Source organism: Neopsephotus bourkii, unplaced genomic scaffold (assembly GCF_033783945.1).
Source record: "Neopsephotus bourkii isolate Nb327-2 ecotype Australia unplaced genomic scaffold, CSIRO-AGI_Nbou_v1 NB_1749, whole genome shotgun sequence".
Taxonomy (NCBI): Eukaryota; Metazoa; Chordata; class Aves; order Psittaciformes; family Psittacidae; genus Neopsephotus; species Neopsephotus bourkii.
Genome location: NW_026902223.1, coordinates 1,309,179 through 1,326,579, shown reverse-complemented (window position 1 = coordinate 1,326,579; position 17,401 = coordinate 1,309,179). Strand labels below are relative to the sequence as shown.

The 17,401-nt window shown below is 53.7% G+C and overlaps 2 protein-coding genes and 1 long non-coding RNA gene across 8 annotated transcripts; 1 reads left to right on the top strand and 2 right to left on the bottom strand.

Moving 5' to 3' along the window:
* Positions 1-602: 602 nt before the first annotated feature.
* Positions 603-8,102, top strand: COG1 (component of oligomeric golgi complex 1). 3 transcript variants are annotated; one of them, XM_061377109.1, is made up of 15 exons: positions 603-882; positions 960-1,204; positions 1,470-1,651; positions 1,940-2,110; positions 2,189-2,342; positions 3,114-3,324; positions 3,452-4,237; positions 4,532-4,678; positions 5,017-5,178; positions 5,423-5,550; positions 5,972-6,080; positions 6,449-6,558; positions 6,656-6,731; positions 7,091-7,130; positions 7,941-8,102. In XM_061377109.1, exons 1-14 carry the CDS (start codon positions 625-627, stop codon positions 7,106-7,108), a joined length of 2,757 nt encoding a protein of 918 aa, XP_061233093.1. In that variant the 5' UTR covers positions 603-624; the 3' UTR covers positions 7,109-7,130; positions 7,941-8,102. The 3 variants fall into 3 exon arrangements, with proteins under 3 accessions (XP_061233093.1, XP_061233091.1, XP_061233092.1); XM_061377107.1 differs by lacking the exon at positions 7,091-7,130; XM_061377108.1 differs by having other exon boundaries at positions 7,091-8,102.
* Positions 6,820-8,090, bottom strand: LOC133225075 (uncharacterized). The gene is made up of 2 exons (XR_009729018.1): positions 7,961-8,090; positions 6,820-7,866 (listed from the first exon to the last, which is right to left on the bottom strand). It is a non-coding gene; the product is annotated as an uncharacterized LOC133225075 (long non-coding RNA).
* A 564-nt stretch (positions 8,103-8,666) lies between the features above and the next one.
* Positions 8,667-16,521, bottom strand: VCF1 (VCP nuclear cofactor family member 1). Of its 4 annotated transcripts, none has more exons than XM_061377110.1 (4): positions 16,450-16,521; positions 14,925-15,021; positions 10,911-10,973; positions 8,667-9,321 (listed from the first exon to the last, which is right to left on the bottom strand). In XM_061377110.1, exons 1-4 carry the CDS (start codon positions 16,488-16,490, stop codon positions 9,079-9,081), a joined length of 444 nt encoding a protein of 147 aa, XP_061233094.1. In that variant the 5' UTR covers positions 16,491-16,521; the 3' UTR covers positions 8,667-9,078. The 4 variants fall into 4 exon arrangements, with proteins under 4 accessions (XP_061233094.1, XP_061233096.1, XP_061233097.1 ...); XM_061377112.1 differs by lacking the exon at positions 10,911-10,973 and adding an exon at positions 11,238-11,279 and having other exon boundaries at positions 16,450-16,518; XM_061377113.1 differs by lacking the exon at positions 16,450-16,521 and adding an exon at positions 15,467-15,959.
* Positions 16,522-17,401: the final 880 nt, after the last annotated feature.

The window sequence follows — 17,401 nt, the reverse complement described above, 5'->3', positions numbered from 1 at the left end:
CCGAGAGACCCGAGAGCAGCTCCAGTGCCTAAAGGGGGTGCAGGAAACCTGGAGAGGGGCTTGGGACAAGGGCCTGTAGGGACAGGCCAAGGGGAATGGCTTGAACCTGCCCGAGGGGAGACTGAGCTGAGCTCTTAGGCAGAAGCTCTTCCCTGTGAGGGTGCTGAGGCGCTGGCACAGGGTGCCCAGAGAAGCTGTGGCTGCCCCATCCCTGGCAGTGCCCAAGGCCAGGTTGGACACAGGGGCTTGGAGCAAGCTGCTCCAGTGGAAGGGGTTGGAGCTGGAGGAGCTTTAAGCTCCCTTCATCCCCCCCCGCCCTGCGGCTCTGCCGGGCACAGCCACTGGCAGGGTCCCGATGCTCGGTCCAGCCCCGCTGTCTCCCTCTAGCGCTGCGGGGAGGCGCCAGGAGGGGCCCATTCCCGGGAAACGGGCGCCAGGGCAGGATCCACCCCACAAATCCCGATGGAATCCGCGCTTCCTCCAGCCCCGCGTCGCCACGGCAACCGCGCGGCTCTGCCCTGCACAAAGATGGCGGCGCCGCGCCCCGCCCCTCCCCGCCGCCCTCCCCTTTCCCGTGCCCAAGATGGCGCCGCCCACGTCAGCGCGGTTCCGGGCGGCGCGGCCATGGCGGCGCGGGGCGCGGAGGCCGAGGCGCTGTTCGAGGCGCACACAGCGGCCGAGCTGCGGGCGGTGGAGCGGCGGCTCCGCGCCGACATCGAGCAGAAGCGGGAGGAGCTGCGGCAGATGGTGGGCGAGCGGTACCGAGACCTCATCGAGGCGGCCGACACCATCGCCGAGATGCGCCTGAGCGCCGAGCGCCTCCTGGGCGCCGTGCGGGGCCTGCAGAGCGGCGGCGCGGCCCGGCCGGGCCCCGCGGTCCCGGTGAGGGGATGGCGGCGAGGGGCGCGGCGGGGCGGGCTCGGAGCTCCCCCCTTGACCTCCTGTTCTCCCTCCTGCAGGCTCGGCCGCCGGCTCAGCAGAGCTTCTACCGGGCGGCGGCGCAGCTGAAGCTGCTGCTGGACGTGCCCGAGAGGGTGTGGGGGGCAGTGGAGGGCGGCCGGTACCTGCCCGCGGCCCGGCTCCATCTGCTCGGAGCCCACCTCCGCCGCCAGCTCCAGCTCGATGCTCCCCGGGCCCGCAGCAGCCCGGTCCTTGCCCGCTTCCCCATCCTGCTGCGGCAGGTGGCTGCCGCCAGCCACCTCAGGTGGGCGCTGGGGAGGAGGCCGGGGGGATGCTGGAGGGGGTGCCCCATCCCTGTCAGTGCTCAAGGCCAGGTTGGGCACAGGGGCTTGGAGCAAGCTGCTCCAGTGGAAGGGGTTGGAGCTGGAGGAGCTTTAAGTTCCCTTCAAACCCAAACCATTCCATGACCGCAGAACGTGGGGCTCTCAGAGCTCTCCCAGCCCCATAACCACACCTGAACCTATCCCTCCATCACCCAGGCGCTCACTGTTCACCTCCTTCCCTTCCAGATCCACCATCCTGCAGGAGAGCAAGGCCCTGCTGAAGAGCCGCACGGTGTCGGACCAGGCGGTGGCCGAAGCCCTGTGTGCCATCATGCTGCTGGAGGACAGCTCGCCGCGCCAGGCCCTCGCTGACTTCCTGCTGGCCAGGAAGCTGGCCATCCAGCAGCTCCTCAACCAGCCCCACCACGGTCAGTACCCCTGCACCTCCTCTCCCTCTTGCCCCAACAGGAGCGGGTGGGCTGGGCCTGTGAAGCTCACTATGGTGGGGACACAGCCCCCATGGCACTGTGGTGATGGGGCTCACAGCACTTGGTCCAGCACCAAAATGCCATGCGGATTAACAGTGCTAAGGACCTGAAGCTAAGCTCATCTGTAAAGGAACGAGTGTTTTGCCCTCCAGCCCTTCCCTGAAGGCTCACTGCAAGCACAGGGCTCTGTTGGAGGGGCTGCCTCAACTGAAAGGCATTGCTCTGCAGGCGCAGGTATAAAAGCTCAGGTGTGCTCGCTGATGGAGCTGTTAACCACGACCCTGTACCAGGCCCATGCTCTCTTCTACACCGTGCCCGAAGGGATGCTGCCGGATCCAGCCCTGCCCTGTGGTTTGCTCTTCTCCATCCTGGAGAGCGCCACAGGCCAGCACCCAGCAGGTGAGGGCACAGGCAGCTCTGTTTGCAGGCAGGAGGTTCCCCCCGTGCTGGGCTGATGCCCTCCCTGTCTCCTTGCAGGGAAAGGGGGGGTTCTGGAGGAGGAGCTGAAGCTGAGCAGCTGGTTCCGGTACCTCCCGGAGGCTGTGGTGGAGTTCCAGCCGGCCCTGCGGACCCTGGCCCATCCCATCAGCCAGGAGCACCTCAGAGAGACGCTGCAGAAGTGGATCACCATGTGAGTGCAACACCACCCACCCTGCAGTTCTCTCCCAGGCACCACATAGCACAAAGCAAAACCAAGCTCATTTACATCCTCCTTCACTGCAGGCAGGCTGCTTGCCCAGCCTTCCTTTTTCCCTGCAGTTGAACAGCCAGAGGCAGCACTGCCCCATCCTGACAGCCAGGCTGTACCACTGCCATAACAAACCACAGAGATATGTCTAGAGCTGCCTTATTCTGCTATAGCCACCAGCAAACAAGCACAGAGTAAATGAGAAGGGAATCTCTTACCTGGCTCACTTAGCTCTTGCTCCAGCACCTCCTTTCTCCTCACTGCCCTTCCCTAGACTGGAAGAGGGAACCAGCCACCCTTTATAGGGCTGCCAGCTCCACCCCAGCATGCCTTGCCCTCCACCTACAGCCCTGCCTGCCCCTTACAGCCTCATTAGCAGCCTCGTTAGTCCTGTGTCATTATCTGATGGAGCCAGCTGGTCCCTGCCCCAGCTGCAGCCCCGCTCCCCATGTGTTTGCTGGCCATGGGATGTGTCCCCTGCATTGCTTCCCAGAGCCCCAGCAGCCCTCCCTGCTGCCAGTGTTCCCGGGGCACCATGCTCCCGGTTTCAGTGTGTTCCTGGGCTCTGGGGTGCAGCTGCCTCCCCCGGAGGCACCCTCAGCCCCATAAGTGATTCCATAGGCAAAGCCTCTTCAGGTTAAGGAGCCCACATTCCCTCCTGCCTTCCGTGGGGCTGTGCCTGAGCAAGTCAGTGAAGCCAAACGTGTCCTTCAGGTGCAGTGAGGACATCAGGGCAGGGGTCAGCAACCTGCTGGTGTATGTGAAGAGCATGAAAGGCCTCGCAGGGATTCGTGATGCCGTGTGGGAGCTGCTCACGAGCGAGCCCGTGAGCCACAAGTGGGATGCGCTGTGCCATCGCCTCCTGGACAAGCCTGCTTCCCTCTGGGAGGATCTGCTGCAGCAGCTCTTCCTGGACAGGCTGGAGGTGGGTGGCAGCTCGGGGGAGCCTTGCTCTATGCTCCCCCTTGTTCACTGCTGGTGTTAGCGTGTGGTTTAAGTGCTGTAAGCAGCAGGAGGCACATTGTAAAAGTGCTGTTGGGTTTCTGTTCCAGACCCTGACCAAAGAAGCGTTTGACTCCATCTCCAGCAGCTCCGGACAGCTTCTCACCGTCGCCTTGCAGGAACTTGAAGTCCAGCCCAGCACCTCTGCCCCGAGCAAGCACATCCAGTTGGAGCACAACGTGGCTCTGTTCCTGTGGTCAGAGAGCTCCAGCGACCTGCCCTGCGACGCGGCGTGGGTCAGCGTGGCAAACCGCAGCCCCTTCACCAAGAGCGGCCTGGCCATGAAGGCGCAGGCGCTGACGCCGTGCGTGCAGAGCTTCTGCTCGGCTCTGGACTGCAAGCTGAAGGCCAGGCTGGATGATCTCCTCTCCTACCTCCCCGTGGACCCCTCGGCCAAGGAGGCTGCTCCTGCTGTGCAGCCACGCTCTGCCTTTGACCGCTATGCTGATGCTGGCACAGTGGAGGGGCTGCTCCGTGACCGCTGCATCGCCTGCATCCACCATGTACTGGGCTGTGTGCGTGAAGAGCTCCAGCGCACGCAGAGCCTGCTGGGGGGGCAGGCGGATGCTCCCAGTGATGCCAGGCTCAACGCTGTCCTCTTCATGGCCAGACTCTGCCAGTCCCTGACCGAGCTGTGCCCTCACCTGAAGCAGTGTGTCCTGGGCCGGTCGGGCAGCTCGGAGATGGTGCTGAAGGAAACCCGCTCCACCAAGAAGCTGGGGAAGGGGAAAGGCCAGGAAGTGAGCCCCGTGCAGGCCAAGTGGCAGGGGGTGAAGGCAGAGCTCCTGCAGCAGAGCCTCTTTGCTTACCAGATCTGGAGCTCGGCTGTCACCAAAGTAAGGAGCTGTTTCTCCCCTCACCACTGCGTCCTGCATGGGTTGTGCTGGCTCAGCTCCCTGTGGTCAGCGCTGCTGCTCCTTAGCTGGTTGCTGAGAGCTCGCTGTGCTGCTTCCGTGCTGCTAAGTCAACTCATGGGGAGAGGAGGTGGCATCTAGTGGGATGGTCTCTGTAAGACTCACTTTGGGAGTCATGGGGGGCTCTCTGCAGGCAGGACCAGGCTGCTTGTCCCTTGATGCTCCCGTTCATGCTGCCTGTCCTCTGACTGTGTGCTTTGTGTTTTGTGCTGTTAGGGGCTGGTCGAGTGCTTTACCCGCACGTTGCTGCTGGACACGGCTGGCTCTGTCCTGGCCACAGCCACCAGCTGGGATGAAATTGAAATTCAGGAGGAGACCGAGTCTGGAACCACCGTGACGTCCAAGATCCGGCTGCCCATGCAGGTACGAGGTACATCTCCATGGTAAGCACACAGAAACAGCCTGCTGGGGGGAGAAGCCTCCAGAGCCAACATTTCGGCCTGCTGTGGAGTTTGCTTGGTATTACAAGCACAGCAAAATGCTCCCCAGTGCTTTTACTTGCTCTCTGAGATACCTCCTAAGGACAGGGGAAGGAAATGAGGGAGCTGCTGCTGTAGATTCAAATGAAGACCGTTGGCCCAGATCCTGTAAAACTGAGCTGAAGGACTTAAGCCTGGTTTATACACAGAAGTAGGAAGCTGCTGAAGTAAAGCTAACGCAGCTTACAGACCATGTTAAACTAACAGGGTTTTCCTCCACAGCCCTCCTGGTGCGTGCAGTGCCTCCTCTTCAGCCTGTGCCAAGAGGTGAACCGGGTCGGTGGCCACACTCTTCCCAAAGTCACCTTGCAGGAACTGCTCAGGGGCTGCATGGCACAAGTGCTTGCTGCCTATGAAAAGCTTATGGAGGAGAAGCAGGAGAAGGTACGTGAGCAGGATGATCCCTCAGCATGGAAGGTGTCTGCCTGTGAGCGTTGGAAGGGGTGAGAACAGTCTTCCCCTGCGTGCCCCAGAACTGAGGCAGTGAGGGATCAGACACCAGACTGCTCAGAAAGGTTGTTAGGTTGGATGGTGCTTGATGCTGGTGGTTCTAAGCATTTCCTTGAAGCGGTCCTTTGACACCTTCTGTGTGAGTGAAGAGCCTTGTTCCTGTCTGTCCTGTTTGCAGAAAGCAGGCACCTTCCCCATGACCCAGAACAGAGCTCTGCAGCTACTCTATGACCTGCGGTACCTGAGCATCATCTTGACAGCAAAGAGTGAGGAAACAAAACCCAGCAGGATCAAGCACGACTCCAGGTGGGATGCAGTTCTGGGGTTCAGATACCAGCAGGAGCTTCTGGGGCCCTAAAATGGTTTAAACCAGCAGCTTGATCAGTGCCAGGAGGATGCTCATCCTCAAAATATAGGAGGTGGGGTGGAATTCTGCAGCCTAGGGCTCAGAGATGGTGGCCTCCTGTACCCAGCATGTCTATATATAGAGTTAAAACCTTGTATATGCTCCAGTCTTGAGAACCGAGGCATCTCTTGGACATACCAGAGGGAGGAGGTTCCTCTGCAACAGCAGATGTTGTAGGTTGTGGAATAGCTGGAGATTTCAGCTGTTCTGCTGAGTAATTCCCGTTTTTGCTCTGTCACCTCATTGTGAAACCGCTCTGTTGGCCTTGGCAACCGGTGCTGGGATGTAACCCCTGCTAGGGCTCCTCTGCTCTGCTCGTAGGATGGAGAAGGTGATAGACTTCCTGGAGGGACACATAGATCCGTTTGACTTGGACGTTTTCACTCCACACTTGAACAGCAACCTGAATCGCCTGGTTCAGCGAACCTCCGTGAGTTCAAGGCACAGGAAGCAAAACATGTTCTGAAGGGCAGCTTCAGAAACTGCTTAATGCCTAAAGATAACTGCAGGCACTTAGGCAGAAATGGGAAGAGTATTTAATGCCAGCTCAAGATGAGTTGGCTGAACTTTATCTAATGGGATTCACTGGAGCCTGTGCAGCTCTAATCGGGTTAAGTAGTGCTGAAACAGGCCTAGAACTAACCTACCGTGATAAAAAGCAGCACCAATTAAAAGCAAGAGTCACAGGGGGAAGGGAGACACTGTGTTCAAACTTAAACCAAATCCAAGCTCTGTGCTCACCAGTGTATGGTGTGCTCAGCTGCTCCCAAATGCAGACAGCCCCTTGATGCCTCCTAGGTTCTCTTTGGCTTGCTGACCGGGACGGAGAACCAGTACACGAGCAGGAGCGGCACGCTCAGCTCCCAGGAGCAACACAACATCTTGCCATTAGCATCCAGCCAGATCAGGTAAGGCATTCATTCCTGTGTCCTCTGGGGAAGCAGAACGTCTGGAATTGCTGCCTCCCTCTCACTGGCCACGTTTCTGTCTTGCATCTCTTACAAGATTTGGACTTCTGCCGCTGAGTATGTCGAGCTCACGGAAGACCAAGTCTGCTTCTAGGAGCACAGAGAGAGTTCAGGTCAGTCAGTGGGGCTGTACTCGCTTCCTGGCAGTACTCATTCTGCCACCAACACTAGGGCTTGCAGGGAAAGAACAAAGCCAAGCAGTTCATGTTTAACCTCATCTTTATTTTCGGTCAAACCAGAGAACCATTGCAGCAACACAGCACCAGATGGGTTTCCCCCTGACCCTCAACAAACCAACTGATGGCCCCCGGATTTTGGGGGCCCTCTGCTCTGTGGTAAAACATAAGCAATAACCAGCATAAAAATGCAGGGATGAGGCATTTTGAGGTCATTGCATAGAAGACAATTCATTTAAAGATGGCTGCAGGAACTCTTGAAGGATACAAGCTAATTTATCTGAACTCCTTTCCAGTGGGATGCGGACCTCTAACTCCTGACGAAGCCTGGCTTGGGTATTGAAGCCTGTGTGAGCAGAGTGGTTTGCTTCTCTTGCAAAGGCTTTGTGTTGTCCTGTTTCTGAGTTTTAGAAGTAGACAACGTTGTTACATTTAAAACATCCACTTAGATGGAGATCTCTATGCTGAGGCTTGAGAGCCAAGGAATACCTCACTGCTACAGGAAGCAGTAATTAGTAATCTCTTTCCTTTAGCTATTATTAACACAATAATCCATCTGTGGTTATGTCCCTTCCATAGGGACAGAAAAGGTCTGAGTGTTACCTGAGATGCTGATGCAGTTTACTCTGCAACTCTTGTTCTCCATTATTCATGGTCTGAGACCAGACCAGACATAGTATGAGGGTTGTTTGAAAGCCCAAAGCTTCACACTGAAGGTATTCTTTACCTCTTACACCTCAGCTGGAGTAGAAGCGTGCAGTGGTGTGTGGCTCGCTCCTACCACTCCCCTCGCCTGCTGTGGTGGCACATGTGTGTTGAGTGCTAGCCACACTCCTGTCGACACCTGACAGATGCTTGCTCCTTCTTTTATGCTCAAATGGTTCTGGAGAGGTTAAAGTCCGCTTTGAATGACATCAAAAGAGTCACCTGTTGCTAACAACAGCCAGATGCTGTGCTTCTGCTGCTCAGAACAGTCTGTCACTCACCACCTGGAGTGGCACCGCTTCGGTTGTGGTTCAAGCTCCCATTGCCTGGGAAGAGCTGTTCTGTAGCCTACACCTCCTTGCAGTGGCTGTAGTTGAGGGTGGGGAGAACTCAGAGGTATGCTCTAATAGTTACAGATGCTTTTGTTACATGAACTAACAGGTTCCAGCTCCTGTACTCACAAGAGCAGAAGATGAGGCGTCGCGCCCTGGCTCTTTGTTCAGGCAGCTTGTAACCGAGGAGGAAGACACAGCAGCACCTTCTCTCTTCAAGCTGGGCTGGCTTTCTGGCATGACCAAGTGACCCAGTAAAAACTGAAACATCTGGCTGTGTCTCTGTCTTCACTGAGGTCGTTCTCCCCCCTTGGCAGGGACCGGGGCCACCTCTGCTGGTGCTGTCAGAAGAGGAGTATTGTCTGTCCTTAGCCAGGTCACAGTGCACCAGGTGAACCAGGTGTGGGTCAGGGATGTCCATGCCCTCTGGCTGCAGCTACTCTTTCACCTCCTGTTCCTTAGAAGTTGCTAGCCTTAAAATCAAATTAAAGAAAAAAACCCCAAAACAACCTACACACTAATAGAAAACAAAACATTTCACAGCTAGAAACGGGCACTGGAGCAACATCAGACTCCTCTTGCCATCAGGTACCACCAGTCTGCTCCAGTATGAACCCAGCAGGTGCCTGGCACTGCAGCTCCAGCTGCCTGAACCTTCCTGCTTCTAGTTTCACATTTCAGTACTGCAGCAGTAAAGCTCCATCCAGATAAAGCTCGCCCTGCACTGAGCTAGGTGGGAAGTTTGCCACTGGAGCAGTCCTAAGGGATTCCAGTGGTAGCACCTATTCTCCCTGTCTCGGTGACTCTCAATGCTCAAAGGAATTATGTTGCCAAATAAATTTTTTACTAGTTTATTGAAATTAAAAAAGACTTATAAAACTGAACATGAACGCTGGAAAGAACTTTACAGAAAGCAATAAACTGCTAACAAACAGATTAGGCAGTCGATTGGAACTGGACATTTTGCAATCCTATAACACAAATGGGGATTCCTCAAGTCTCCTCTTGACAAGTACTTTAAAACCACCCCAAAAATGAATCCTATAAAAATTGCTTAAAAGCCCCTTTTGCATTGCAATAGTGCAGCAAACCACAAGTAAACAATTCCCTGTTAACCTGTTATTTCAAATATAGACTGAAAAGGCAACAGGCATTTTGTGCAATTCCATTTTTAACAAACTTTTGAGTTGAAATATCAAATCTACACAGTGCTGTCCCTTCACAGAAGGCAGGGAGCTGCTGGTTCATCATGTGGGAAGGCGTCCCCGGCTCTGTAGGCTGTGAAAGTGTGCCTCCTTCAGGATCTGGTTGATGTGGAAGTAAGGACCTTGGCTTAGTGCAGACTGCTCATGGATGGACTGAGAGGAGACAGGGCTGGATCCCGCAATGACGGGGTTGAGGCTGGTTTCTGCACCGCACGCTCTGTCAGGGCTGTTGATGCTACTGCTACTACAGCTGCTGCTGCTGCTGCCACTATCGCTGCTGGAAGACTGAGACAAAGAGAAGGTTAATGGCAAAATCACACTGTTTTCTCTCCTGTCCGTAACAGGAGACACGTTAGATAAGTAAATCATCTTTACAGTAAGTCCCTCCCCTTCATATTTCAGGCTCACATTCAGCCTGATGGAGTGACATAAATCCACCAAGTGCTTTCTTGGCATTCATCGCTTCCAATACCGCCAACCCATGGAAAGCTCTGCAGAGCTGAAGGGATGAGCAAACTTCCACCTGGAGGTTCACTGACCTCCGGTGCATTGGATTTCATCTTTCAGTGTTAGACCCACCAGCTCTGCCCCCACGACCCACGTTAGCACTAGTGAAGTTTGCCGAGTTCATCCGAGAACTGGGAATAAAGCACATTCCTGCTGAGCTGCAGGGGGCAGTGAAGGCAGACAGGGCAAGGGAGAGCTGTGCTCTTCTCTTCTAGCAGACACTTTAGGTAAGCACCATGCAAAGCAGTTTCCTACAAGTCAATCTTTCTAAAATGAGATCTGAAGCATCCAAAGCAAGAGGTTGTTAAAAGCAGCACAATTCCCATTTTAAGTCTTTGAACACCTTGACATACACACAGCTTTTCCCAATTAAGCACTGGGACAGCAGTGTAGTCCCAGTAGTCTTCCATAATGATTTACTTGACAGCAGAAAAGCATCAAAAAACTTCCACATGCACAAAAGAGAAGTCATGATTTAGCTCACAGAGAGAACAGGGCTCATTTGCCAGCATTACACTTCATGGTAATGACTGGAAGAGCCCTAACCATCATTTTCAGCGTTTCAAAGACATAAAACTCTTTGGCTTACACTGTTTTAAGGGCTGCTAATGAAAGGTTCCATTAGTTACTGCTGAAATGTTTCATTACTGTGCGATAGGCTGTTCAAGACAACACTGGAAATATTTAGGTGCTTAAGAAGGAGAGAATGGCTACACCACCATCCCAGGAGAAGTAAATTCATAAAGGCAGCCAGCAGAAGTGACAGCAAAATAACCCCCCCATATTTTAAGTATTAAACTAAAACCACAGAAGTCAAAGCTCGGTGGCCACAGCAGCAGAAGACCAATTTGAGGAAGTCTACAGTCATTTAAGAGTCAGCACCACATCCAGGAGGCCTCACTGCAGAGGTATCTGAAGGACAGTGCAAACAGCACCCACCGTGTCTGTCAATGAGCAGTGATAACGGCCTAGGAAGGCACTGAATGAGGATTTGGGGTGGACCACACCTCAGCGCCACTGGAAACCCCAGGGCACTGATTCCATATCATGACAATCCAACCTTCTAAATGTCCTTGTTTTATTAAGCACCAAAAATGCTTCAGTTCTGTGGCAGTGCAGCAAGCAAGACAACGGCACCCAGGCTTGCTCCAGCAAGGAGATGACAGCAACACACGGGTAAAGTCATCCTTGAGGAAGCAGCAGCTCCTCTTCCTAACACTGCTAATACTAGAGAGGGAAAGAACCCCAGAAGGACAGGAGGCAGGACATGGTGCTTGCTAGACCATCCCATTTTGCATAGAAGCACAGGTACTGAATGCAATGCTGTTACGCTGGACAAGTCACAGCAGCCTTGGAGAGAAACCCACCGCACAGGACACTTTGTTGCCTTTTAGTCTCTGTTCCTTACTGTTTTTCGTTACAGCCACCTTCTGCAAATGAAGGCAAAAATCGAAATGAGAACCTGGTATTACTGACTGCTGAAGTTTCACATCTCAACAAACATTTTAGAGCAGTTAGCAGTGATTATTTTATGCATCTCTCATCTTTTCAAAGCCTAAATTGTGTCCTGGGACGTGCTTCCTGCACCTAAGGCTGTTGACAGATCTGCTTTGTCAGACCCTCTTTATTTCCATTTCTCTAATGCACTAGCACAGTGAAGCCCATTTATTGCCCAAACCATGTCAGGGACCTACCATTTCCCCAGGCTGTGGTGCACATTCTGTAACGCATTTGGACTACAATTAGACAAAAAAAGAATCCTTATAGTCATCATGTCAGCAATGAGAGTCATCTACACAATGAAACAAAGCAAAAGGGCAAAGGAAAGGAGCCCAGTGAAGGTTTATAAGTACTTTAAGTATCAAAAGGGCATCTTTGAGGTTTACCTGACTCATGAGCACCTCTTAACATCACACTGAGGAGCTACAGAAGTTTTAAATCACTTCCAAGCAAAAGTCCTGTTAAATCTATTAATGTGATTTGTGATGAAGCATCTCACTGTGACAGGAACTTAAGTAACAGTCATTCAGCCCCCTGCTACTCTCCAGATCTTTAATGATTAGTTTACCAGAGGCGTTATCTGGCTTCAGTTTGAATTCAAGACCTCAATCGTGTCACACTGTGGAGCGGCAGAGACAAATCCTGTGACGTGGGAGCAGCGGCGCTGCCGTGCGTCAGCGACCTCCACCCGTAACACAGCGGTGCTGCTGAGCACTGGGGAATCCTGTCATGGGTCAGCACAACAAAGGGGAACCACAAGAAATCAGGTTTTACAGAAGTTATGCAGGAAGGGAGTGACCCAGGACACTGCAGACTTCCTTCCTTCCCAGGGAAAATCAGAGCAAAGGGCTTTGCAGTGGTGATTCCCTGGCTTGTGGGTTCTCCCGTGGCAGCCCCTCAGAGGATCACTACAACTGCCTGACCTGACTTACACCCAGCAAGGAAGGGCTTTTGTTGCATGTATACCCAAGCAGCAGGGACCACAGCAGAGCTGACCTCCTGGTAGAAGGGACAGGCTGAGCAGGAAGCAGAATGCGGTGGCAAAGGCTCTGCCTTGCTAATGTTTAATGTCTGCTCTAGTTCTAGCGCAGTGTTTCATCGTGTGCCAGCTCACAGGCTGAGCTGCAGAGCAGAGGTCTGCTATCATCCTCGGGGTGGCTGTCACTCAGGGGTGGTTTGTTGCAGGAGATGTACTTCATTACAGCAATGTGCCAAGAGCAATATTGATCGAGATGGAAGAGAACCTCAATTTTACTCCTGTAAAAGGCAGAGTGAAGGATCCCGTCTCCCCTGGGTGAAAGGACAGTCTAGTGGGAGAAACCAGCCATGTCCTTTTGCATCGAATCCAGCTCATGTGCGACCCAGGGCTCAAAGGGAGGGACTGAGGGATAACACCAAACAACAGCCCGTTTGAACTGCCATGAAGGAAAACACCTCCCTTCATCCTATACGTACTGCTGTCAGTAGACACAAAATGGGAAGAGATCCTGACAAAATCCAAGCGCAGTTCCAGTATCACATCGCCTCATTTCATACTGAGCTTTATGTTCTCAGTAATCCACACTGTAAAACAGTGAATTTCCAACCAAAGGGAGGCAAAAGGAATCGGTACTTCAGCTCATGTTTCACCATAGCAGGTGTGGGTATGCCCTCAGATGAAAAGCACTTACTGCTCTTCCCTTTGAAGTTACAAACTGCTCCTGCACACACGCTTTCCCTCCTAGCTCAATATCCCAAAGCCTGTGATGATTTTTAATCACAAAGAGCCGTCTTTCCTAATGGCAAAGTATCAGGCAACTGAATAAAAGTATTACAAATGGCCTAGAATTCCAAAGTGCCATCAATCGGAAGCACTTGTGCGCTGTAAGCACATGAATGCCTCCATTTGGCACAGGAAGTCCTTTAAGAGACATTCAACTAAACCTGATTTAATCTCCTGGCTTGAATGTCTGGGCATGCTCAATGTGCTGATCCTACAGTGCAAGAAAACAAGCCAGACTAAAACAAGCTCTATTCATCAGCAGCAACATTGTGAGTTTTGCTCCCTGGAGAAAGGGCACACTGAAACCTGTGTACAGTGTCAATAGTTAGAGCTTCTCCTTGCCTGCACATGGGGGTTTAATGTGTTAAAAACAGACTTCCACAAGGCAAGTGCATGCAGGAAGCAGGAGCCTGGTGTTAGCCTGGGCACTGACCTTGGGGTGGTGAAGCAGGCGGGCCATGCCCATGCTGTTTGCTGCAGACACCCAAACAAAGCAGCTTTCAGGACACAGTTAAGGTCACCCATTCCTGCAGGGCTACTACAAGGCTATTTATTGACATTGCATTTCAATGGCTTTGCCCAGTCAAACGCCAAGTGCTTATATGACAAGCAAAGGTGCTTCTGCCACTCACCATGAAAGGCTTTTCCTGATAGTCTTAATTTCATTACTCCTACTCCAATCCCTTGTTCCACACTAAATTCTTCCTCCTCCCGCCACAAAGCCATTAACTACTCTACACACGGAGAGGTGTTTAACCTGTTGGACAAGTGAGTCAGTGTCAGATGGCAAAGCAGCTATGGATGGTTCTACCCGTTATACCCGAGAAGCAAAAACGACCTCATCCCAGCAAGTTCTACCGCTGCCTAAACAGCAGTACAGGAACCAGGAACAGTTTTCAGCACAACAAATTCCTTCCTGATGAGTATCTCAGCTCTTGGAGCATTTTCCATACAGAGCCAGTGACTGTCCCATCAGCTGCTTGTAAAGGTGTATGGGTTAAAAGTCTCCCTCAAAAACAGGAATGGTGGGCTACAGAGCTCTTGTCATTTTAAATGTGAATATACATTTGAAACCATTTTTCTATGATAAAAGATACGTTGCTCAAAGGCATATAGCTATTTCCATTATACATACACTATTTTGTGCATAGTATAGTTAATAGTTCAATGTAAGTGCAACAGTTCATAATGACTCGTTACAGGCAATCTGCAGTGAAAAGGCTGTACAAGAATCTACAAGGATGCTTCAAAAACCTTGCAAGAAATCAATTCTGTTAACACAAAGCAGGAGGGAGCCTCTGCCCCACACTCTCCTTCATAAGCATTTTGCAACAGAACCACGTTGCTAATGAGAAATGCACACAGTGAAGTTTCGGATGATTAATACAGACACCAACTCAGGAAATCTGGCAGCAGTTTGGAAATCAGCATTTTATATAAAAAGAAATCTCATAAATAGCAAATGCACCATCCCAGAACACCTGACATGAGAGCAGCAAGAGAAGACGACGATTTATCCCACCCCCAGCAAAAGATCACAGCAAACACAAGCAGAAACTCAACAGTTTGAATGGTTTAGCTGTGAACAATCAAGTCCTGCTTGAACTGCTGAGCTCCAGCAGAGCATTTTTTAACCACCAGATAAGAACTACTGCAACCAGCACGACTTGGATGCTTTTTGACCTTGTACCACAAATAATCATGTTACTGTGTGTAACTGCATAGCTGTAAGAGTAGATGGCCAGGCCAAGTGACCACACACAGTCATCTACCTCAGCCACCTCCTCAGTGCTGGAGACATCACACCTCATTTCAGAGAGCAAAACCACAAGTGGCAGCAAATGCTTTTCTCGTATCTTCACTTGGGTGCTACGAATCAGTGTCTGAAACACAGTAACAGCAATATTCAGGCCCCAGGTAACCAGATTCCCTGGAAAACGCTGATTTCCAAACCACACTTCACAGATTTCGGCCTCTGAAGTCAGTAACAGAGTTGAGCCTCATGAGCTCACATACATGAAGTGTTTTCATTCTCCATGAGTATAATTTTACAGTCTATTCCACCTGTTATTTAACTTCAGCATCAAAGGGAACTGACTTTGCCCAAGAAGGCTCTCACCTCAGTGTCCCAAGAGTCCTGAAGGACAGTACTCCTGGTACTACGCTTTGTCTGGGGAATGTGACCATCATCTTCAATGCCATTCCGCCTCCTCTTCCTGAAGAATGTGCAGGGGGAAAAGAGAGAAAAAAAAAAGCATTAGCAGCTTATTTATACACCTTCTGCTTTGTTCTCTGAAGACAAATCAAAACTAAGGGTAAAACTTGCTAAATTAATGCTCTATCTAAACCTCTGACGTGCTGTGGAGACAGTCTTAGCTGCTGTCTACAGAACACAGAGGAAATGATCATGCTTCTCTCAAAGCAGCCAGGCTGATGTTTCTATCAGTTCAAGGGACAAGGACTCACACCTGCCACTAAACCCAGTGCTCAGCAGCTTCCTATTTCATTACCCATTTGCAGTTCTCAGCCTTGCAACTGCTCTCAATACTCAGTCACATCTAAAAATAAGCCTGAGACTCTGAATGACATCTGACAGGCTGAGAACAGCACCTGGAAGAGCAGCAGTGACCACGCTGTCAATGAACACCCGATTACATTCACCTTGCTTGCATGAGCCTGCAGTTAGTGCCTGGGGTGAGTTTGGTCTCTCTGTTCTAACAGCATCTGAAGTCAAGTTGCAACAGTGTTTTCCATGTGGAAAGGAAGCTTTGTCAGAAAACACCTCACAGAAAACAAATCCTTCCCCGCATCCCATGGGTTTGCCATCCTCCCATAACTTCATGGCAGCTGATTCAAAACAGTGACCCAGAATCCTGCAAAGCAACGTCCCTCAGTGCCTACAGTATTTCAGTACTAATATCAGATGACGCTTCCCACTCTACAAACATCACAAGTCAACCAGGACCTCGGCATGCTGGGCCCTAATCAAAATATAAGATAGAGCTGTTTCAGTGCCTAAAACTGAATACACACTCAAGTGAGTCAAAACAGCCTCAAGGGAGGTATTTATAACCGCATCTTCTCTTACAGACAAGCTCCCGCAGCAGACTCAGCTGCCAGTGTTTGCTCCACGCCTACAGAGCAGGAGCTGCCTCCTCACTCCCCAGCCCTGGCTGCCCACAGCCCCCTCAGCCGTTGCCCACCCATCGGCCTCTCCCTCTCCTAAGAGGAGACTTTCCCCCGCTTGCATCGCCCCCACATCCCTCCTCTTCACACCTCCATCCCCCTTCGGCCAGCACTGCCACAGGGGGCCCAGCTCCTACGTGCTCCACAGCCCCTCCTGCTTCTCCCCTCCCCAGACAGGGCCTACCTCCTCCCCTTCCTCACCAAGCACACACCTCGAGCCCCCCCCATACCCTCCGCATTCCCTTTGATCTCCCAGGCGCAGCCAACCCCGACCCGGGGCTCCTCCTTTAGCATTCACCACCGCATCCCAGCTCCCGTTTAACCCCTGCTACAGCTCAGGAGGCCGCTCCCCTCCTCCCCCCCCATCCCCTTCGCAGCTCACCCCGTGCTCAATGCACCGCAGGGGCACCACAGGCCACATCCCCCCACACCCCGCAGGCCGCGCTCCTCCGCCTCACCTCTGTCTCGCTCCCCGCTCGCTCGGCTGCCGGCAGCTCATGGCGGGCCAGGCTGGGCTGGGCTGTGCGGTGCGGTGCGAAACGAGACGGGACGGGAAGGTCGGGACGCGGCTCGGTCCCCGCTCGGTGCGGCCTGGCCCCTGCCCGCCGCCCACCGTTGAGGCGAGGCGTCCCCCGCCCGGCTCCAACCGCCGCTTCCGGCGTCTGCCGCCTTCTGCGCATGCGCAGCTCCCTCCACGGGCCGCGGCCACGCCCCCTATGGCGTCACAGCTTGCGCGCGGAGCGCGGCCCAGGCCCCCGGCGGGGGTGGCCGTGGCGGTGCCTGAACAGGGAAGGGACCTCCGGTAACGGGGCCGGTGGGGGGGGGCACCGCCGCCATGTCCGCGGCCCCGCCGGGGCAGGAGCTCTGCCCGCACTGCCACAAGCCCTTCAAGCGGCTCCGCTCACACCTCCCGTACTGCAAGGCCGCACCGAACAGAGCCCCCGGCCCCGCCGTGAGCGCGGACCGAGCCGGCGCCGGGGCGGCCGCTAAGAGCGGCAAGAGCCCCCCGAGCCCCGGCCAGGGGAAGGGGCTGCCCGGCAAGGGGAAGGCGGCGGCCGCAGAGCAGCCCGGAGGGCCCGGCCCCGGCACGGAGCGGGCGGCGGAGGCCGCGGTGCGGGAGGTGGCCAGGGCGCTGGATTTGCCCCCCGAGGAGGTGAAGGACGTGCCCGGAGCGCTGAGGGACGGCGCGGAAATCGTGATCGAGAAGCACCGCGCCCGCGTGGTGCGGGGCAAGAGCGGGGCCGGCGGCAGGGGAGCCCCGGCCGGGGCAGCGGTGACCGGTGCCGGAAGGACGCAGACGGAGACGCGCGGCCCTGGAGCTGCGGGGAAGGCGGCTGCGAGCTCAGAGCGGGGAAAAGGCAGCTTAAAGGCAACGGAAGCGCCCGTACTTGGAGCTGCCCCCGGGGCCAA

Coding starts and splice junctions, on each gene's coding strand:
- VCF1 (XM_061377110.1), bottom strand. CDS start 16,490: ATGAGCTGCCGGCAGCCGAGCGAGCGGGGAGCGAGACAGAG. Junction 15,022..16,449: donor GAGCGGGGAGCGAGACAGAG/GTGAGGCGGAGG, acceptor CACATTCTTCAG/GAAGAGGAGGCGGAATGGCA. Junction 9,322..10,910: donor GCAACAAAGTGTCCTGTGCG/GTGGGTTTCTCT, acceptor TCTTTGTCTCAG/TCTTCCAGCAGCGATAGTGG.
- COG1 (XM_061377107.1), top strand. CDS start 625: ATGGCGGCGCGGGGCGCGGAGGCCGAGGCGCTGTTCGAGGCGCACACA. Junction 6,081..6,448: donor GCCTGGTTCAGCGAACCTCC/GTGAGTTCAAGG, acceptor GATGCCTCCTAG/GTTCTCTTTGGCTTGCTGAC. Junction 6,559..6,655: donor TTAGCATCCAGCCAGATCAG/GTAAGGCATTCA, acceptor ATCTCTTACAAG/ATTTGGACTTCTGCCGCTGA.